Source organism: Equus caballus, chromosome 19 (assembly GCF_041296265.1).
Source record: "Equus caballus isolate H_3958 breed thoroughbred chromosome 19, TB-T2T, whole genome shotgun sequence".
Classification (NCBI taxonomy): domain Eukaryota; kingdom Metazoa; phylum Chordata; class Mammalia; order Perissodactyla; family Equidae; genus Equus; species Equus caballus.
In genome coordinates this window covers 2519331-2542724 of record NC_091702.1, presented here as the reverse complement: position 1 = coordinate 2542724, position 23394 = coordinate 2519331, and the positions used below count along the sequence as shown (strand labels likewise).

The 23394-nt window shown below is 37.5% G+C and overlaps 1 protein-coding gene across 1 annotated transcript; it reads left to right on the top strand.

The window, feature by feature from the left end:
* The first annotated feature begins 622 nt into the window (after positions 1-622).
* LOC138919021 (endogenous retrovirus group K member 7 Pro protein-like) lies at positions 623-1255 on the top strand. Its single transcript, XM_070242931.1, has one exon. It carries the CDS (start codon positions 623-625, stop codon positions 1253-1255), a length of 633 nt encoding a protein of 210 aa, XP_070099032.1.
* The last annotated feature ends 22139 nt before the right edge of the window (positions 1256-23394 follow it).

The window sequence follows — 23394 nt, the reverse complement described above, 5'->3', positions numbered from 1 at the left end:
TGAGAGCAGATGGTGGAAATGCCTGTTTTTCTTGTGGACAACAGGGACACTTTAGTAGACAATGCCCCAATAAAGCCCCAGGGCAAGCTAGACAGCCAACACCTCAGATTTTCCAACAAGTTCAGCCACAAAATATGAAAGGACCTCCAGAGTCTTTATGCCCTCATTGTCAAAAAGGTTTTCATTGGGCTAAAGAGTGCAGATCTAAATTTCATAAAAACTGCCAGTTTCTGGGACAACCTCAAGTGACATTACTGATGCTGATCTCACAATGCCCTGTGCTGACCCCCACAGCTAATCCTCCGGTTCAGGGAAACGGGCAGCGGGGCCTCCCCCAGGCCCCAACAATGATGGGGGTCAGCACTCTGAACCCTTCTATTCCCTTCGTCCTGTCTCAAGTCTCCTCCAAGCCACTCCAGGGAGTGCAGGACTGGACCTCTGTTCCTCCACCACAACAATACTAACTCCAGATGTACCAGTCACTCTTATCCCAATGGGAATTAAGGGACCTCTGCCAGAAGGAATCGTGGGGCTAATTTTAGGATGAAGTTCCCTTTCCATACAAGGCTTGTCAGTTATTCCTCTGGTAACTGATTCAGATTATGAGGGGGAAATAACGGTTATGATTGACATCCCCACAAAAACTCACTTCATAACTAAGGGTCAAAGAATAGCTCAATTGTTACTGTTACCATATTATTCCTTAGGGAAAACAGTAACGTCAGCCCCGCGAGGCGAGGGTGGCTTTGGTTCTAGTGACATGGCCTTTTGGTTGCAGGAAATTACATCTAATAGACCTATGAAGCAACTTATAGTGGAAGGGATAGCCATAGAGGGGCTCTTAGATACTGGAGCAGATGTCTCTTGCATTGCTGGAAAAGATTGGCCCTCTTCATTGCCAATACAAGTGACACCGATCAACTTAGTAGGAAGTGGAAAGGCCCCACAGGCTGACAAGAGTAGCAAAATTCTCCATTGGTCAGATGGACAAAACAATACTGGAATTTTTCAACCTCATGTAATTCCAGCTATTCCCTTTACTCTATGGGGGAGAGATGTCCTGGCTCAAATGGGAATATTATTATTCAATCCTGACGATAAGGTCACTGCTCAGATGTTAAATATGAAATATAACCCTCAAAAGAGTTTGGGCAAAGCTGAACAAGGAGTTCAACTCCCAATTTCTTTACAACCTAATAAAGACAGAAGAGGATTTGGATATGAGCCTGACTGTGAACTATCAAATTTGTCTTAGGGGCCACTGTTGAAAGGGCTGCAGACCCCATAACATGGAAGTCTGATATTCCAGTGTGGGTAGAACAGTGGCCTCTTCCATCTGAAAAATTGAAAGCAGCCCAAGCATTAGCTAAAGTTCAGAGTTGAGACATATAGAAACTTCTAATAGTCCTTGGAACTCTCCCATTTTTGTTATCAAAAAGAAATCTGGAAAATGGAGATTGTTACAAGATTTGAGAGCCATTAATGAGACCATGCAAGATATGGGGGCCCTACAACCAGGACTGACTTCTCCTGTAGCAGTCCCAGTTCAGGCTGCTGTTGTGGTTATAGACTTACAAGACTGTTTTTTCAACATCCCCTTAGACCCTAAGGACAGGCCCCGAATGCCTTTAGCTTACCTTCAGAAAACTTGAGAAGACCTTATCAGAGATTTCAATGGAAAGTATTGCCACAAGGAATGAAAAACAGTCCAACATTGTGCCAAAAATTTGTTGACATGGCCTTGATACAGATCAAACAAAATATCCTTCTATCTACCTGATCCATTACATGGATGACTTATTTCTGGCACATCAAGATAGAAGTTATTTACAGCAAGTATTACAAGAAACAGTTAAGGCTTTGACTCTTTATGGCCTACAAGTGGCACCTGAAAAAATACAGACTAATCCACCCATTAATTATTTGGTTCGAGTCATTCACACAGATCTAGTGACTCCCCAAAATATCCAATTACGAACAGATTCCTTGAAAACTTTAAATGACTTTCAAAAGCTCTTGGGGGATATAAATATGATTCGGCCCCTTCTGAAACTCACAATGGCCGAGTTCCAACCCCTGTTTGAAATGCTCAGGGGGAATAGTGACCTCACCTCAGAAAGAACTCTAACACCGGAAGGATCTTTGGCCCTACGAAAGGTAGAGGAGGCCTTAACACAACACCAATTACATCGAATAGATTATTTGATGCCCTGGAATCTTCTAGTCCTCCCTACACCTGCCACCCCCACAGGCTGTTTATGGCAATTAGGGCCTCTTGAATGGTTACACCTTCCTGCCACTCCCAAAAAGATTATTGTTTCTTATCCAACCTTATGTGCTCAATTGATAGCAAAGGGGAGAAAAAGAAGCATAGACTTATTTGGAAAGGAACCTGTTAACATAATGATTCCTTATACTAAAGATCAATGTGATTACCTGTTTCAAACAGATGATGAATGGCAGGTCTCTTTTGCAGGTTACTCAGGTGCTGTGTCTTTTCACCTTCCTAAACACCCCATACTACAATTTATCAAGAGACATCCCTTTATCTTTCCCACTAGATGTCAGAAGGGGCCCATAGCTGGAGCAACATTAGTATTTGCAGATGGTTCCTCTAATGGGAGGGCAGCCTTAGTCATGGGGGCAATTGTAAAACACAACAGACTAATGAAACCTCTGCTCAAAGGGCTGAGTTGATTGCTGTAATTACAGCATTTAGAGAACTGTCTAATAAGAAACTCAATCTTCACTCTGATTCACAATACATAATTCGTCTGTTTCCTCAAATTGAAACTGCCACTATCCCTGTTTATAAGACCACCATTTTGGCCCTGCTTTGTCAATTACAAGAATTAATTAGAGAACATTCCCACCCCTTTCATGTGGGACACGTATGTGCACATTCAGGTCTTCCGGGGCCCGTCCATGAGGGCAATGAATTAGCTGACCAGGCAACAAAGATAGTTGCTTGTTCAGACATAGAAGAGGTCACCCAGGCTCATCAGCTACACCACCAAAATGCTACAGCCCTCTTTATCAATTTCAAATTTCTAGAGAAGCCGTGAGACAGATAGTGAGAAATTGCACTGCCTGTCCCACTACTATGCGCAGCCTGGCCATGGGAGTAAATCCCCGAGGTCTTCGCTCTGTCTGTGGCAGATGGATGTAACTCATGTTCCTCAATTTGGAAAGCTTTCCTTTGTACATGTGTGTGTAGACACTTTTTCTCATGTTATTATGGCTACTGCCAGAACAGGAGAAGCCTTTAAAGATGTGATTCAATGCTTGTTTGCCTGCTTTGCTTATATGGGACAGGCTTTAGAGCTAAAAACAGACAATGCACCTGCATATACCTCTAAGGCTTTTCGAGATTTCTGCAAAACCTTTCAAATTAAACATTGCACAGGTATTCCATATAATCCTCAGGGTCAAGCCATTGTTGAGAGAGCCCATGAGACCCTGAAACAACAATTGGAAAAATTAAAAGGAGGAGAGCTCAAATATAGCTCTTCCCATCATTTACTGTCATGCTCTATTTGTAATAAATTTTCTCAATTTAGGCTTTCATGGTAAGTCACCCATGATGAGACATTGGAGTGATGATAAACAGAAAATTTTACCACAGGTTAAATGGAAGGACTTGCTTACAGGACAGTGGAAAGGTCCTGATATTCTCTTAACTAGCAGTTGAGGATACACTTGCATATTTCCACAGGATGCTTCATCTCCTTTGTGGATTCCCGATCGTCTGATTCGGCATGTACCGCAAGCAGGCTCCGTCCCCACGTCCACTAAGGTGGATGAGCCCCAGCTCCCAGTCAAGATGGGTGATGAATCTCCCCCGTAGCCCAGATGAGACCACTTTCACTCCGTGAGAAACCTTTTCAATGTTCAACTCCCCATCCGCGCTTGCCTCCGCCCTCCTATCAACGTGCTCAGTCGACTCTTGCAGCATTGATACCGACCTGGGGCCAACTTAAACATCTTACCCAGGAGGCTGAACAGCTCGTCCTGGGACAGGGAAGCATGGTTACCCCCTCTACCCTATTTGTAGCTATGTTGGCTCTCATTGCGTGCCAGGTACAAATGGTCTCCTCTTCCTCTACGCAATATTGGGCCTATGTTCCTAAACCGCCTCTGTTCCATCCCATAACCTGCTATGAGAGACAAATACCCATAACAAACGACAACCCTCAATTACTTGGAGGCATTGCTGGATACCAAGTTAAACATAGCTTTAACAGATATTTTTCTTTCCTGGGTACTTCCACTAGCCCCCCCCCATATGTTTTGACATTAATCCCTCATTCCATGTGACAGCCCAATTACCCTTAACAGAGATACATGGTTGCATTCTTACTTCCATAAAAGGGCTTCTCACTGACTCTCCTAATGGTATCTGGAGAGATTTGTGGTGGTTACAACTTCTCTTACCCGGAGGTACAGACCCTAGAATTCAAAGGTCTACTGCCCACCCTCAAGGATATCCTACTTGTCCAGGGTTGCCCCCTGAAAAATTGCCAACACGTAATGATTGGATATTCATAGACAAAAGGGTCGGGTTCCCCAAGTGGAGAGAATGTATGTATCCCTCAAAAATCATAATGTATATACCCTCCTTTGCGGGAGAGGTATTTGATTGGAGCTGCCAGGACCCCACAAAAGATTATAGAGATTATTTACATGAGGCTGAAAGGTATCAATGATCTGATCACTACATTCCCTCTGATCTAGGAGTAACTCGGCATGTGAATGGCGGGATTCCTCCTATTCTTTCTACTGACTCTGGTAAAATCCAACCTCACTTGTGGCAGGCAGTTGTTGCTTTAAATCCCATCACGTTACATAGAACAACAGGACATGATACTTACAAAGTTAAGGCTTGTGTTCCAGCTCCCTGTGTTTTTCTTGCTGCCCCTACCTACAGTCATGCTATGGCTATTCTACCACCCACCGGGAATATTTCCATATACAATATTACCTGTCTCAATTGTATTTTAACAAACTGCTTGTCTCCTGGTATGGATGTTGAGACTGTTATGATTCTGCAACAACCTCCTTATCTTGTGTTGCCTGTAAGCATACCTTAACCTTGGTACGATGATGCTGGTTTGCTCACCTTGAAGCAGGCTACAGACCTTTTACAGTGACTGCGCTGATTTGTAACTGCTCTCATCTTAGGCATCTCTGCTTTAATAGCGTTGGCCACCTCACTCACTGTTTCTGCTATTGCCTTAATGAAACAAATACACACTGCTTCCTATGTTGATGATCTATCCAAAAATATAACTTTAGCTTTGGCCACACAAGAGATGATAGATAGAAAATTAGAAGCAAAGGTAAATGCTCTTGAAGAGGCAATGTTACAGATCGGTCAGGAACTCACAAACCTCAAAGTTAGGCTAGCTCTTCATTGACACGTGTCCTATAGATGGATTTGTGTAACTCCTCTTCAAGTAAATCAATCCTTACACTCTTGGGAGAGGATTAAGAATCACATCCAGGGAATATAGAATCATTCCTACCTCAGTTTGGACCTCAATGAGTTACATGAACAGATTCAAGAAATTAGTCAGGCTGAAAAGTCCTTTTCTTCCTCTGAAATGGCTTCCAATTACTTTACCTCTCTCACCTCCTACATAGGCAGACAAGATTGGTTATCCTTTATTACTAATGTCGCCATTACTATTGATGCCTTATTTATATGTCATTGTCTTTTTCCAGTCTTCATCAAAATAATATACAAGTCAATCTCTCAAGATTCTGTGGAATTGCATCTCTTGGCCTTAAAAAATAGAAAAGGGGGAAATGCCGGCAGCCGTGTTACTGATGCCTATACAGCCGTCTGACATGGTCTGGGCTGAGAAGGGCTGAGGGGTGCGGGGATGCCCCTCGGTGAAGAATGGCCAGCTGACACCCCTGATATTTTCTGAAATGTATGCATGATTTCTATCAAGGTTATGACTATACTTGTTCCTGCTTTTTATTCTTGAAGATATATAATTTAACTTAGCTTTTCAGCCTGATGCCTTACTAGCAAAATGATATTTTCTCCAGGCAGTGTGCTCAAGGGACAGTTAGCCCTACCTCCTGAAAGACAAAGGAATGCTTTCACCCCCTAACGGGGGTGGGAATGTAAAGAATTTTAACTACCCACCGAGAATGCACATAGACCTGGGGATAAGATACCCAGGAGTTGCCTTTTGTTCCCATTAACCATCTACACTAATGGCATGGATGATTGAGGGAAGCAGGGGTGGCTCCCCCAAGAGGTAACCAGACAGAATGCTGTCCTGTCTGGAGGTATGGACCTTCTCTCTTTGATTTGACTTTACAATGAATTACAACAGATGTCAAGGTACCTATCTCTTTTAGCTTAGAGACAATAAATAATAGTTAATTGTGGAGAAGAGGATCATTAACCTTATGCTCTATAGAATGGAATGCTAATAAATATTCTTATGCTCGTTTTTTACTTCCTTATCTCTCTGAGAATATTTGTAGAGCTATTTCTGTACTAATCCTGAAAAATATAAAAGAGGCCCTTGTGCACAGTAAAGTTAGACATGATTACACCAACTCAAGTCTCACATCTCTTCCCTCACTGCGCCGACTCTGTCCCTCCCTCAGGAACCTGGACTCAGCTGGAGCAGGACTCCAGCAATCTGCTGCCAATCCTCCTCTTTTTTTTTTTTGGCTGAGGAAAACTGGCCCTGAGCTAACATCCATGCCCATCTTCCTCCACTTTATATGTGGGATGCCTACCACAGCATGACTTGCCAAGTGGTGCCACGTCCACACCCAGGATCTGAACCAGTGAATACCAGGCCGCTGAAGTGAACATATGAACTTAACTGCTGTGCCACTGGGCCAGCCCCACAACATATATTCTGCAAAAATAAACAAATTTATCCCATTTACAATAGCATCTAAAATACTCAGGAATAAATTTAACCAAGGAGGTGACAGATCTCTACTCCAAAAACTGCAAGACAATAATGAAAAACATCACAGAAGATACAAATAAGTGGAACGGAATCCCATGTTCATGGTTTGGAAGAATTAATGCTGTTAAAATGTCAATAGTATCACAAGCCATCTATAGTATCAATGCAATCCCTATCAAAATTCCAATGGCCTTTTTCATAGAAATAGAAAAAGCACGCCTAAAATGTATGTGAAATGATAAAAGATCCCAAATAGCCCAAGAAATCCTGAGAAAGAAGGTCATTAAATCAGTATGGTACTGGCAGAACAACAGACAAATAAGCAAATATAACAGAATTAAGAGCCCAGAAACAAACCCAGTCATATATGGCCCACTAATATTTGACAAGGGAGCCAAGAATACTGAATGGAGAAAAGACATATCCTCAATGAATGGTTCTGGGATAATTGGATATTCACATGTAAAAGAATGAAACTGGATCCATATCTTAGATCACACAGAAAAAATAACTTATAATGGATTATAGATTTAAATGAAAGATTGAAACCATAAAATTCCTAGAATCAAATGTAGGAATGAAGCTCCTTGACATGGGTCTTGTTAATGATTTTTTGGATCTGACACCTAAAGCACGAGCAACAAAATTAAAAATAAATAAGTAGGACCAATTCAAACTAAAAAGCTTCTACACAACAAAAGAAACCATTAACAAAGTGAAAAGACAACCTACAGAATGATGAAAAGGGTGCAAACCATGTAACTGATGATGTTAACATCCAAAATGTATGAAGAACTCATACAACTGAAAGCAAATAATAAATAACCCAGTTGAAAAAAAAATAGGCAAAGAATCTGAATAGACATTTCTCCAAAGAAGATATACAAAAGGCCAAGAAGTGGATGAAAAGATGTTAAACGTTAATAGATATTAGGGAAATGCAAACTAAATCCACAGTGAAATATCACCTCCTGCCTCTTAGAATGGTCATCAACAAGAAGAAAAGAGATAAATGCTGTTGTGGATGCATAGAAAAGGGAATTCTTGTACACTATTGGTGGGGATGTAAATTGGTAGAGTCATTATGGAAAACAGTATAGAGAGTCCTCAAAAAATTAATAAAAGAACTACCATATGATCCAGCATTCTACTTCTGGGAATATATCCAAAGGAAATGAAAACACTAACTGGAAAAGACATCCACTTCCCTATGTTCATAGTAGCATTATTTACAATAGCCAAGACGTGAAAACAACCTGAGTGTGCATCAACAGATGAGTAGATAAAGAAGTTATGGTATACATATATGCAATATAGCATTATTCAGCCATACAACAATAGGAAAATCCTACCATTTGTGACTATATGGATGGCCCTTAAAGGCATTACGTTTAGAGAAATGTCAGAGAAAGACAAATACTGTATGATCTCACTAACGTAGAATCTAAACAAACAAATAAAATCTCATAGAAGCAGAGCTCAGACTGTGGTCACCAGAGGGGGAGAGCGGGGAAAAGGGAAACCAGAGGAGGGTGGTCAAAAGATGCAACCTTCCAGGTATGAGATAATAACGTACCAGGGATGTGATGTATAACACGATTTCTTTAGCTAACATTGCTGTGTCAAAGATAGTTGTTAAGAGAGTGAAACCTAAGACTTCTCATCACAAGGAGAATTTGTTTTCCCTTTTTAAATTTCCTTTATTTTTATTGTATCTATGAGAAGATGGATAGATGGATGTCAGGTCAACCGATTGTGGTAAGCATTTTACAATACCATCTTTTTGTACACTTGAAACTTATACAGTGGTGTATGTCAATTATTTCTCAATAAAACTGGAAAAAGATATATGAAATATCACAAATACAAGAAATGAAAAAGAAAACAGCAGGTGTTAAAACTATAATAAACTACTTTGTAAAACTCCAATAAATTTTTTAAAAAAACAAAATGGAATTGTTAATATTCTACATAAATGTAATTTATCCAAACTGATTCCAATACAGAAAGATTATTCAAATGTTTGATTTCCACAGAATAAATACATCAAGTTTTGACAGAGTCCCCTGGCCAAAAATCACCTCAATACTTTTGTTTTACAGGATATTTTTTACCCATCCTCACATCAGATAGTACCAATGCTACTTCAAGTATTCTTGGGCACACTCGATCATTTTCCTGAAGCATGACATTGATATAATAAACTGACAGAGTACACAAAAATGCATACACATATTACTTATGGAAATTGATGCTAAAACATTGAATAATGTATTAGTGGAGACAATCCAATTGCATATTAGAAAATCTATCATGAGTCTGCAGATCTTGGTTCCTTTTGTGTTCAGGTCCATTCCCAGCTCTTCCTTGCATTTCTCTATATCACAAGGTCTGGTGCTAACAGGTGTTTTCAGGCTCAATTGTGCTGGGCTCTGGTTGGGATCAGCAAATAGGAGCAAATAGTGAGAAACTGGCAGAAATCATCTCCAGTTTAGCTATCAGATCTTCTGCCATGTTGCCATTTTTAACTGAATTACTTCCATTGTAAATATTTGAAATGACTAGTGCATCTCTTGGTATAAGGAGAGATAGTAGGAAGTATATTCTCAAAGATAGTATTATGAGATTGCATTACTTCTTTTATTTGGGAAAGTGGAACATTATTAATAAATAGAAAAATTCATCCCTAAATTTAACTATCATTTTTATTGATTTGGGATAAACTGCCTATTGTACAGGATCTGGGGGAGTCAGTATTAGCTTCTACACTGCTGTCCAGCAGTGACACAGTTCATAACCACTGTAAGGTAGATATGTACTTGTGATCACTGGAGAGTTTATTAAAAGAAAAGTTTAAACAGCACATAGGTAGCATATAGAAAGCTTTTATGGTTGTGTTAAAATATATTTCTTTTGGTCTTGTGGATGCATGACTACATAGTTGAAGGTCAGGTTTAGGGAACTGGTGGAGAAAGAGAAGGACCTTGAACCTTGGATAGGAACATGCAAGTGTCATAGGATGCAGCCAAGAATTTTCATTCTAATATAACTTGAAGCACATTTGCCAAGGTAAGCCAAGCTTACTCTTCTAATTAAGGAGACCACCAAATCTTGCTTAGTTTCTATAACGGTGTGACAGGAGGCAGGTACCTTGCAAGTGGATACCAATTCTCTTCAAGACTCAATGCCACCATCTCATATTGCCTCTAAGTTTTTAAGAATTTAAAATCCCAGCCTAGCCAAGAGGGAGATTTGCAGTGTCTGCCCAAGTGGGGAAGTGCACAAACTGAAGGAGTTACATAATTTGTCAGATTGTACTGCTAGGCACCTGGGCACACTTGTGGGTCTGGATTTTCAGTTTAATTCAAGAAGGAAGAAATGCAAACTTGGATCCAGCTTAATTTGTACAAATGCCTGAGATTCTTGATGTGGTATTCTACCTCAATATAGCATCATCTGATGTACAAAGTTTTAAATTTTGATGATGCCCAATTTATCTTTTGGTTGCAGTTCTTGATGCTTAGATTCCGTTGTACATTGAAGATCACTTACCCGTGGTTTTCTTCTAAGATTTTTATAGTTTTAGCTCTTATATTGAAGTATTTGATATACTTTGAGTCGTTTATTATATATGATATGAGATGGGGTACAATTGATTATTTAGCATGTATAAATATAATAGTCAGCATCATTTGTTGAAAAGACTGTTTTATCTCCCATTGAATGTTCTTGGAACCTTTGTCAAAGATCAATTCCCTGAAAACATACTTCTGAACTCTCAATTCTATTGCAATGCTCTGTGTCTATCTTTATGCTAATACCACACTATTTTTATTAATGTAGTCTTAGAGTAGCTTTGAAATTGCAAAGTGTGAGTCCTCCCACTTTGTCCTCTTTTTCAAATAAGTAAATACAAAGAAAAAGAAGAAAAAGAAAAGAAAAAATATGCTCCTGGCATTTACAGATAGGCTTTGAGTAGGGACAGCTCTTCAATTTTTAGCGAATCCATTAGAGTCTGCCTTAGCCTTCACTTCCTGTTTATGCTGAGCCTTAAGATAAGCCAAAGGTAAATGTTTAGAGACTTAAGTTATTTTCTGATCACATATTCTTCACTGGGCGTGTGTCTATTTATCCAGATTCTCTGTCATATTATAACACATGAGAGTTTTTCCAAACACTGTTCCCCAAAATAATTCTCTCTTCAGTTTTTCCTCCTTGGCTATCTGCATGTTCATTGTTATACCTAATTTTATACTCTTTTGCCCCAGGTGGGAGTGGCTTGTTCATTTGTCTTTCAAAGTTTTTAAGGAACAGCCTCCACTTAGCCACCATTCCACCCTGAGAGATTTAGGATTAGACTCAACAAGGGCTAGTGCCTTGTCTCAGACCTTTGTGGAGTCAAGATTCCTTCTACTTCCCCCAGAACGAGGTCCCCACACCAGGAATGCAGGTTTCCACTTTATGACCACCACTGGGAAGGGAGGCAGATTGAGTCCAAGTTAAATTTCACAAAGCTGTTTTACTATTCATAAATAATATTTTTCTTGATTTAGTGTTTACCAATTGCTTAAAACGTTGACTATTTTCCAATTTTCTGACAAGGGTGATTCTGACAGATTTGTTTTTTTTGATGTTTCTGTGGAGAGTTGGGCCATTGGAGCTCCCTACTCTACTCTTTCCATTATCACCCTAAGTTTTAATTAATCAGAGTTGTAATTACTGACTCATTCTCTGTAGTTGTTATAGGTCTATTATATTTTCTACTTCTCCTAGACTTAGTTTTGGTATCTTGTGTCTCTAGAAATTTGTGCAATTCATCAGAGTTATCTAATTTGTTGGCTTACAGTTGTTCATAGTATTCTCTTATAATCCTTCTTATTTCTATAGTGTCAGTCATAATGTCCCCGCTTTTTCTGATTTTAGTAAATTGAGTCATCTCTGCTTTTTTCTTAGTCAGTCTAAAGGTTTACAATTCTACTGATCATTTCAAAGAAGCAACTTTTGGTTTTATTGATTTTCTCTATCGTTTTTTCTATTTTTATTTCACTTTATTATTTCATTTCTTATACTAACTTTAAGTTTAGATCATTCTTTTTTTCTAGTTTCTTATAGTGTAAAGTCAGGTTATTGAATTGAGCTCTTTTTTCCTTGTCTCTTTTAAGGTAAGCATCTTTGGCTACAAATTTTCCTCGAAGCATGGCTTTTGTTGCTTCCCATAATTTATGGTAGGGTGTTTATTTTTGTTTGCTTTTATTTGTCTCCAAGTGTAGTCTAATTACCCTTGTGACTTCTTCTATGGTGGATTGGTTATTTAATAGTGTGTTGTTTAATTTCCACCTATTAGTAAATTTAGGTGGATTTTTGTACAGAATCTTTTTTATGGTTGTTTGATGTTTTCCCACTAATTCACCTCATGGGAATTTTTTTTTCAGGTATGGTCCAGATAGTTGGATTAGACAACTCAGTGACAGGCAACATCTTCATACTGACTCCAGACAAGTAGAGTGAGTGATATTATGTTTGAAACTACTCCTCTATATCCATTACCTTCTACTGGAATAATCAGAAATGTTGCTGAGTAAAATGATAGGATTTATTTTTCACTCAAGCACTTTTGGAGTTCAGCTGATCTGCACTGGGCTAAACTGGGTTGTGTCCAGGCCTTAGGTTGGGTTTAAGTTTGTTCCATGTGCTTTCTTTTTCCTGTGACTAATTGGCTTCCTAGGACATACTCTTCAAAAGACATTGGCAGAAGCTCAAGAGGCAAGCATAATTACTTAAGGACACTTCAGAGCTCTACTTGCACTATGGCTACTAATATATCATTGGCCAAGGGAAGACACACAGCCACACTCATGGTCAAAGAGTGGGGGGAAGTACAGTCTGTCCACCAAGAGGCAAGAGTGAGAGCTTTATAGGAAATGGCCCCTGATTATATTACAGTCCTGCTACTTGGAAGAACCTCATCATGTCATTATTCTCTACAGCTCTTTGTTCTATCCTCTTGGAAGATTTTCCTTTACATTACCTGCATGGGCCAATTTAGAAAGATTTATGTTGGCAACCATAATTGAATCTACCACACCATTCCAAGGAACATAGAAAACCGACAGCAATACTACATCAGTTGGAAATTTACAGAAATTAGTCCTTGAATATTTTGAAAGACTAGCCTTGGAGTTTGCAGGATTTCTGATTATGTTGTCAATAAAACCTGGGTAGGTCTTAGAGATCGATTGTGGACAACTGTAAACTCAATCATACCATAATACCAAATGCAGCTGCTTTTCCAAGTAATGTATAGTTACTGGAATAAACCCACAGAGTATCAAACCCTTTTTATTCATCCGTGGATATGTCAAATTGTTATTCTTGATATCAGCCTGAAAGAATGCACATAAGTGGTTCATTTCACCTGCTGGTAGGTGTGGAAATTCCAATTCCCTTCACTGTCTTAACACAGCCTTAGTTAAATCTGCTACGATAGAACACCGAGCATGGATATCTGATATCAGCTGCCCCAATATAAAATAAAGGTGCCTTGTCAAGTTTCTAGAATTGAGAAGGCCTCAGACCCAGAGGCTACTGAGGATTTATTGGGCCTAAATCCACTCTATGGTTATTTCTCTATTCCTTGAGCAGACTTGTAGAGTGAATATATTTAGCAGCTGGCAGAGCTCTGACATTGGTTCCCTGACTGAGAATAAGAGCCATCAATGGGAGTAGAGCCATAGCAAAGTGAGAGTTCTTGAAACTATTTTTATCTCCCTCCTTCCTAAGGCAGTATACAAACACACTAGTAAGCACTGTGTCTTTCTAACTTAAAAACACATCCCAGTGATCACTCCATATCCATATACTGAGATTGTTCTCATACCTTTTACACTTGCATAGCACTTTATTGTATGGATTCCCTAAGTTCATGCAACCAGAAAGATATTGATGGACATGTGGGTTATTGGGAGACTTTGTAGAGCATAAAATCAGACTCCCATGTACAGTCCTATTTCATGTACTTTTTTATATTCATGGAGATGTGACACTATTTGAGCAGGTAAATTAATGTGAAATATTGTTAGTCATTTTCTAATTCCCTCCATAGAAGTTTTACTGGTTTTTATCTCCTCATGCAACAAATGAGAGTGTCTGTTCCCTAACAACCTTGAAGCCATTATCTCATCAAACGTTTAGATTTTGGCCAACATTAGAGATGAAAAATTGAAACAGTGTATTTTCTTTTTAATGAATGTTTGTGTTTTGTGATAATTGTAGATTTATACAGAACATAAAAATAATGCAGACAAATCCCTTTGCATTTTTCCTGGTTTCTCCAAATGAAATCAACTTGGAAAACTACAGTATAATATCACAACCAGATATTGACATTGATACAGTTTATCAAAGTTACATAGATTTCCTTAGTTTTACATGCACTAGTCTGTGTGTGTTTTGTCCTCTACGATTTTATCACATATGCAGACTCGTGTATCCACCACTGCTGGCAAGACACTGAACAGTTTCACCACCTCAAGGATCCCTCATTGGCCCTTTAGGATCATATTCAGTGACCTACTGCTCCCCAGCTCCCCAGCCCCTAACAACTACTCATCTGTTTATTATTTCTAAAATATTGTCATTTCAAAAATGTTATATAGAAAGAATCATATAGTATGTAGGCTTTTGAGATTTGCTTTTTTCACCCAGCATAATTCCAAGACCCATCTAAGCTGTTATATGTATCAATAGTTTATGTCTTTTTTATTCCTTATATTATAGCATCCTATAATATATATACAACACAGTTTGCTTAACCAGTCACCCTTAGAACAGCATCTGTGTTGTTTCCAATTTTAGCTGATACAAGTAAAACTGCTATGTCTTATTCCATGTGGGCTGCTATACAAAAATGCCAGAGGTTGGGTGTCTCATAAAGATCATATATTTACCTCTCACAGTTGGAGAAGATGGAAGACCAAGATCAAAGTACCAGCATGGTCATGCTCTGGTTAGAGTCCTCTTTCTGGTTCATAGCCAGCACCTTCTTGCTGTGTCCTCACATGGTGGAAGGGGCTGGGAGACATATGAGATCCCATTTATAAAGGCACCAATCCCATTCATGAGGACTCCACCCTTCTGACCTAATCATCCTCCAAAGGCCCCACCTTCTATACCAACACACTGGACATTAGGATTCCAACATGCAAATTTGGGGAAGACACAAACTTTCAGGCCATCAAAGTCTATGAACTTGTGTGTATGGGTTTTATATTACCATAAGTTTTGAAGACTACAATCATTGGGTCATATAGGAATTGTATGTTTAGCTTCATAGAAAACTGTTCAAAGAGTTTTCCAGGATGGTTGTACCACTTTTCCTTCCCTCTGAAAGTATATAATGATCAAGTTTTCTGCCTTTTTCCCATCATTTTCTGTTGTAAGTTTTTCATTTTAATCATTTGGATTAGTGTGTAGTGATATCTCATTACAGTTTTAATTTGTATTTCCATGATGGCTAATAATGCTGAATATCTTTTCAAGACATTATTTGTCTTCTGACTATCCAGTGAATTACAAGTTCATGTCTTCTACTCATTTCTTAGTTGGTTTTTGAGTTTTTTATCATTGAGTTTTGAGAGTTATTGATATATTCTAGTACTTTGCCCAATATTAGCTTGCAAATATTTTCTCTGAATTTTTATCTTGCTTCTCCCAAAACTTACCAGGATTTTTCAAAGAGAAAAGTTTTTAATTTTAACGAAGTCCAGTTTGTGAATTTTTACTTTTATTGATTATGCTTTTGATGTGAAGCCTAGAAGCTCTTCTTCTATTCCTAGGTCCCAATTAGTTTCCCCCTATGTTTTTTTTTTGCCTGGAAATTATAATTTTTCATCTTAATTTTAAGTCCATTCTACTTTGAATTAAGTTTTGTATAAGTTGTGCTGTTTAATTGAGGTTTGTTTTATGCTTTTGGATTTTGAAATTCTCCGGTACCGTTTATTGAAAAAAGCCATCTTTCTTCATTGAATTGCTTTTAAAGACATTTGTAAAAGATCAATTCAGAGAGTAGAACTCCAGAAATTTGGTGTGAACCATTTGATGGACCCTATTCCTGTGAAACAACCATTTAATCTGATGAAAATTAAATAATTAACCACTAAAAGCCTCTGGAAATTGTCCTAAAAGTTTCTGGAAAATGGATAAACACTTATTCAATGAAAACTCTGTGTCTGACTAAGAATGACCACAGTTTGTGGTAGGAGTCTGTGGTGTATGAGTCACAATACACTCTTACTACCATGCAAATCCCCTTGTTCCTATGGGATGGCTCCTTTATCCAGGCATTCTGCTGAAGGCGGGTGCAGTCAAAAAGACAGGGCATATGGTGTGAGAAATGAACTCAACTGCAGGTTTTTCATACAGCTATCCAGCTATCCCAATAACATTTACTAAAAAGCCCTTCTTTTAAGAAGCTGACTTTGATATATTCTAAAATTTTATATGAACTGTGTCTATTTATTAATTTTTAATCTGCTATCATTGTTGAGTCTATCAACTTACATGCCTGTGTCACTCTATTTTAATTACAAAAGTTTTAGATTATGTTTAATATCTGGCAGAGAGTGGAAGAGTATTTGATATTTGTCATTAATAGGGAAATATATGTTCAAATATTACTACTTAAAATGTCAGCTAATGCATTAATTAAAAAATAAAATGAAACATTGTCAAACCATCACAGCAAAGGGAGAAATGAATTATGTACACTCAATGCATTCAAAAATATTAGAAAGTTACAATAAAAAGAAACCTAATACATAAAAATGTAGATAATAAAAATATCACTCATACTAGGTATGTCAATAACAGGTAGGAGAAAGAAATAAAGAAATAAAAATTCTACTCTGTAGAGAAGCCTAGATTCATGATCAAATCAATTTTATATAAAAAGGAGATTAAAAGAAATAGCAGGATTGATCTATACCACTAAGAGTTAGATATATTGGAAAATACATACACGATTTTAAAACATTTCCATAACCCCAAAAGTATTGCTCATGGTAGATTGCATTGGATCCCTACTTCTGCAACCAAGCTTAGGGAACTACGATTCTACTTTATTTTTTATTTCCTTTTTTATATAAATGGAAATATTTCATATTTCCATATATATGAAAATATAATAATGCATGATGTGTATATATGTATATTATATAATAAATGTTATAATGTATTGATATATTGATATTTCACTAAGTGAGATAGAAAGTTTACCTTCTTCATGTCACTTTGATCCACACCATTTACAATTGTCTTAAATATTTTTCGTACCTACATTGAGAGCTACATTTGAGAGTAACTATAATTTTTGATTCTACTCTCAAACAAAAATTTCAAAATTAACAGAAGGAGTCTACTGTATTTACCCATATTTTTCTCTTCTTTTGTTCTTTCTTCCAAGTTTCCTTTTTCCATTACCTTTCTGTTTAGAAAACATCCTTAAGTGTCTGTTTAGAAAACTTTTTAAGTCATTCATCTAGATCTACTGGTCATGAATTATCTCAGTTTTCCTCCATCTGAGAATGTCTTGATTTCTCCTTCATTCCTGAAGAATCTTTTTGCTGAATAAAAGTATTCTGGGTTCATAGTTTTTTTCTTCAGCACTTAAAAATTGCGTTTCTTACTACTGGACTCTATAGCTTGTGATAAGAAATATACTGTTTTTTGAGGGGCTCTCCCTGAGGCGTGGCGGTGGAGTCAGTGTACTCCACTTTGGTAGCCTAGGTGCTTGGATTTGGATCCCAGACACAGAGTTGCACCACTCATCAGCCATGCTCCATACAAAATAGAGGAGGATGAGCATGGATGTTAGCTCAGGGAGAATCTTCCTCAGCCAAAAAAAAAAAAAAAAAGAAAGAAAGAAAGAAAAGAAATACACTGTCTTAAATTACTTGTTCTTCATGGTTAAAGCATCATTTCTTACTGGTCTTTCAGTATTTTGTTCTTTAGTCTATTTTTCAGAAATTTGTCTATGATGTTCCTTACTGTGAATTTCATCGGATATATACAGTTTGTGAGTCACTAGACTTCTTGAATCACTAGATTTAAGCTTTTTGGCAAAGTTTATGAAGTTTTCATTCATAAATTTTAATTCAAAAATTTCATTATTTCTTTAAATTCATTTTCAAGTCTACCCTCTTTCTTTGTCTCTGAGGGACACAACTCATTAACGTGGATAGTACCTCTGCTGTTATTGCTCCACATGTCCCTGATGCTTCATTTGTTTTTTCAGTGTGTTCCTTCTCTATTGTTCTGATTGGGAAATGTATATGTTCTATCTTCAGGTTCACTGAATCTTTCCTGTGTACCCTGAATGCTGCTGCTGAGACCCTTTGTTTAATTTCTTAGGTTGTGTTTACTGCTTGTCATATCTGGAGTTTTCAGTGAATAAGTTTTCATCTGATTTCCTTGTGTCATCTGTTTTCTCTGGGTTCTCTCCTTTTAAATAAAATCAGGGGGATGTGCAGTTCTTTCAATTTTACTTCCCTGTTGTTATACGAGAGCCCTATCTAAGTGCTGAAATTGTTGGGGAAGGGAAGCATTCTATAGTCCCCTTATCAGGTCAGTCTTTTAGGAGCCTGTGCCCTGGGGCAACGACCTTCACAGTGGTTCTCACTTCCTGCCCCCTCCCACCAGGGGGCAGCAGGAGTTGGGATTTCTCTTCTGCCAGGTCAATTAGATTCTGGTAAAACCTAGTTGAGAAAATAGATTCCATTGAGGGCAGACCTTGTTAAAAAAAAATCCTGAGTGCTCTTGGTGTATTTAAAACAAGTACTTTTCCCCTCCATCTGCTGGAAGGCCCAGAGGATTGTTCTCCAGTCTTCACTGGGAGAGCCTGATACTCTACCTCACATTGGTTCACCTGGAGTTTTTAACTGAAGCTTCAGCAATTTGTCAGCTACATTTCAGGTTTTTCTATCCTGGAGCTGCTTCCTGAGGAGGTTTCTGCCTGTGTGCTTCTGCTCTGGCAAGTTTAGAATCTCTCTATCTACCTGCGTGTCTCTCCAATTATAGGGACAGTGCTTTGCCCTGTGACCTCAATTTTCTCAAGGACATAAGAAAAACTATTATTTTCAGTTTGTTTAGGGTTTTTTTGTTGTTGGAATGGAGTGATGACTTCTAAGCTCATTATATGACTTGTGGGACACAACTTTTGTTGTTGTTTGGTTGGTTTGGCTATTGTGGTATTTTTTTCTCTTTTTTTTTTTTGGCGAGGAAGATCAGTCCTGAGCTACATCATGTTGCCAATCCTCCTCTTTTTGCTTGAGGAAGTTTGGCCTGGAGCTAACATCTGTGCCAATCTTCCTTTATTTTGTATGGAGGGCGCTGTCACAGCATGGCTTGATGATTGGTGTAGGTCCGCACCTGGGATCCAAACTTGTGAACCCCAGGACGCTGAAAGGGAGTGCACCAAATGTAACCACTATGCACTGGGCCAGCCCCTTTATTGTATTTTTTAATTCTACACTTGTTTATATTTTCTATTTCATTGCTAAGACTTTCTGTTCTTTGGCTGAAACATTGTATTTTTAATTTTTTTCAAGTACATTCATAATTACTTTTCAGATATGTCTCACATCTGTATTATTTGGGTGTTGGCATCTGTTTATAGTCTCTTTTTTAAACATCTTTGTCTTCCTCAGCATGATCTTGTTTTTTGTTTTCACAGAAGTAACATTGGTTAAGGCATTAAATAGATTTCAGGTGTACATCATAATATATTTCAAGTTCTGTGTAGATTATATCATATTCACCACACAAACACTAATTTCCATCCATCACCACACACCTGTCCCTAATCACCCCTTCTGTCCTCCTTGTTCCCACTTTCCCTCTGGTAACCACCAGTCCAATCTCTGTCTTTATGTGTTTGTTTTTTTGTTGTTTTCATCCTCTACTTATGAGTAAGATCATATGGTATTTGACTTTCTCCCTTTGACATTTCTTTTAACATTATAGCCTCAAGGTCCATCCGTGTTGTCACAAATGGCTGAATATCATCATTTCTTATGGCTCAGTAGTATTCCATTGTGTATCTATACCACATCTCCTTTATTCATCTGTTCCTTGATGAACACCTAGGTTGCTTCCAAGTCTTGGCTACTGTGAATAATGCTACAATGAACATAGGGGTGCATGTATCTTTATGCATTCATGTTTTTGTATTCTTTGGATAAATTTCGAGCAGTGGAATGAATTGCTGGATCATATGGTAGTTCTATTCTTAATTTTTTGAGGGATCTCCATACTGTTTTCCATAGTGGCTGCACAAGTTTACATTCCCACCAGCAGTGTATGAGGGTTCCCTTCTCTCCACAACCTCTTTAATACCTATTGCTTCCTTTCTTGTTAATTATAGCCATGCTGACTGGAGTGAGGTGATAGCTCATTGTAGTTTTGATTTGCATTTACCCAATAGTTAATGATGTTGAAAATCTTTTCATGTGCCTGTTGGCCAGCTGTATATCTACTTTGGAGAAAGGTCTGTCCAGATCTTTTGCCCATGATTTAATTGGATTGTTAGTTCTTATGCTGTTGAGATCTATGAGTTCTTTGTATATTTTGGATATTAATCCTTTATCAGATACACGGTTTGCAAATATCTTCTCCCAAATGTTAGTTTGCCTTTTTGCGTTGTAGTTTCCTTTGTTGTGCAGAAGATTTTTAGTTTGATGTAGTCCCATTTGTTTATTTTTTCTATTGTTTACCTTGCCCAGTCAGTCATGGTACTCGAAAATATGCTCCTAAGACCAATGTTGAAGAGCATACTGCCTGTGTTTTCTTTTGGAAGTTTAATGGTTCCAGGTCTTACATTCAAGTCTTTAATCCATCTTGAGTTAATTTTTGTACATGGTATAAGATAATAGTCTACTTTCATTTTTTTGCGTGCGTCTGTCCAGTTTTCCCAACACCATTTATTGAAGAGACTTTCCTTTTTCCATTGTATGTTCTTGGCTACCTCGTCGAAAATTAGCTGTCCATAAATGTGTGGGTTTAATTCTGGGCTATTTGTTCTGTTCTGCTGATCTGTGTGTCTGTTTTTGTGCTGGTACCATGCTGTTTTGGTTGCTATAACTTTATAGTATATTTTGAAATCAGGAAATGTGATACCACCAGCTTTGTTCTTTTTTCTCAGGATTCCTTTGTCTATCCAGGGTCTTTTGTTGTTCCATATAAATTTTAGGATTCTTTGTTCTATTTCTGTGAAAATGTGGTTGAAACTTTGATAGTGTTTGCATTGAATCTATAGATTGCTTTAAGAAGTATGGACATTTTAACAATGTTAATTCTTCCAATACAAGTGCATGAAATATCACTCCGTTTCTGGTGTCTTCTCCAATTTCTTTCAACAATGTTTCATAGTTCTCAGTGTACAGATCTTTCATCTCCTTTGTTAAGTTTATTCCTAGATATTTTATTGTTTTTGTTACAACTGTAAATGGGATTGTATTTTTTTAATTGCAGTAACATTGGGTTATAACATAATATAGTTTTCGGATGCACATCATAATATATTTTGAATTCTGTGTAGATTACATCGTGTTCACCACCCAAAAACTAATTATAGTCCATCCCCTCCCATGTGAGCTTAATCACCCCTTTTGCCCTCTCCCCTTCCCCTATGGTAACCATCAATCCAATCTCAAATGCTATGTGTTTTGGGATTGTATTCTTAATTTCTCTTTCTGTTATTCATTTTTAGTGTATAGAAATGCAATTAATTTTTTTGTACATTGATCTTGTTTCCCACAAATTTACTGCATTCATTTATTGCTTTTAAAAGTTTTTAGGGGAGGGTTTATGGTTTTCTATATATAAAATAATGTCATCTGCAAATAGTGACAGTTTCTCTTCTACCTTTCCAATTTGGATCCCTTTTATTTCTTTTCATTTCCTAATTTCTGTAGCTAAGACTTCCAAAGCTATATTAAATAAGAGTGGCGAAAGTGCACATCTTTGTCCTGTTCCTGTTCTTAGAGGGACAGCTTTCAGCTTTTCTCCATTGATAATGACGTTAGCTGTGAGATTGTCACACATGCATTAATTTTGTTGTGATACTTTCCTTCTATGCCCATTTGATTCAGAGGTTTTTTTCCATCATAAATGGATGCTGTATCTTGTCAAATTCTTTCTCTGTGTCTATTGAGATGATCATGTGATTTTTATTCTTCATTTTGTTACTGTGTTGTATCATGTTGTTTGATTTGTGGATGTTAAACCATACCTGCGTTCCTGCAATATATCCCACTTGTAATGGTGTGTGATCTTTTTAATATATTGCTGTATTTGATTTGCTAGTATTTTGTTGAGGATTTTTGTATAAATAGTTCATCAGTGATAGTGGCCTGTAATTTTTTTCTTTTGTGTTGTCCTTGTTTGGTTTTGGTATTAGGGTAATATTAGCTTTGTAGAATGAGTTAGGAAGCCTTCCCTCCGCTTCAATTTTTTGGAAGCGTTTGAGAAGGAGAGGTATTAAGTCTTCTTTGAATGTGTGGTAGAATTCACCAAGGGAGCCATCTGATCCTGGGCTTTTATTTTTTAGGAGTTTTTTAACTACTGTTTTGATCTCCTTACCAGTGATTGGTCTATTCAAACTTTCAATTTCTTCTTCATTCAGTTTGGAAGGTTGTATGATTCTAACAATTTATGCATTTCTCCTAGATTATCCAATTGTTGGCATATAGTTTTTCATAGTATTCTCTTAGAATCTTTTGTATTTCTGAGGTGTCTGTTGTAATTTCTCCTCTTTCACTTCTGATTTTATTTATTTAAATCTTCTCTCTTTTTTTCCTGGTGAGTCTAGGTAAAGGTTTGTCAATTTTGTTAATGTTTCAAAGAACCAGCTCTTCATTTCCTTGATTTTTTCTTTTGCTTTTTTAGCCTCTGTTTCATTTATTTCTGCTCTAAATTTTATTATTTCCTTCCTTCTGCTTATATTGGGCTTTGTTTGTTCTTTTTCCAGTTCCTTTAGGGGTACTGTTAGATTGTCATCTGGAATTTTTCTTGTTTGTTGAGGTAGGCCTGAATTGCTATAAAATTTCCCTCTCAGGAACAATTTTGCTGTATCCCATAGATTTTGGCATGTCATATATTCATTTTAATTTCTTTCCATGTACTTTTTATTTCTCCTTTGATTTCTTCATTGACCCAATCATTGTTCAGTAGCAATTTGTTTAATCTCCACATATTGGTGGCTTTTCTGATTTTCTTCCTGTAGTTGACTTCTAGTTTCACACAATTGTCATCAGAAAAGATGCTTGGTATTATTTTGGTCTTCTTAAATTTATTGAGACTTGCTTTGTTGTTGAACAGGTGATCAATCCTGGAGAATGTTCCATGTTTACTCTGTGGATTTTGGATGGAATGTTCTGTATATATCTACTAAGTC

Coding starts and splice junctions, on each gene's coding strand:
- LOC138919021 (XM_070242931.1), top strand. CDS start 623: ATGATTGACATCCCCACAAAAACTCACTTCATAACTAAGGGTCAAAGA.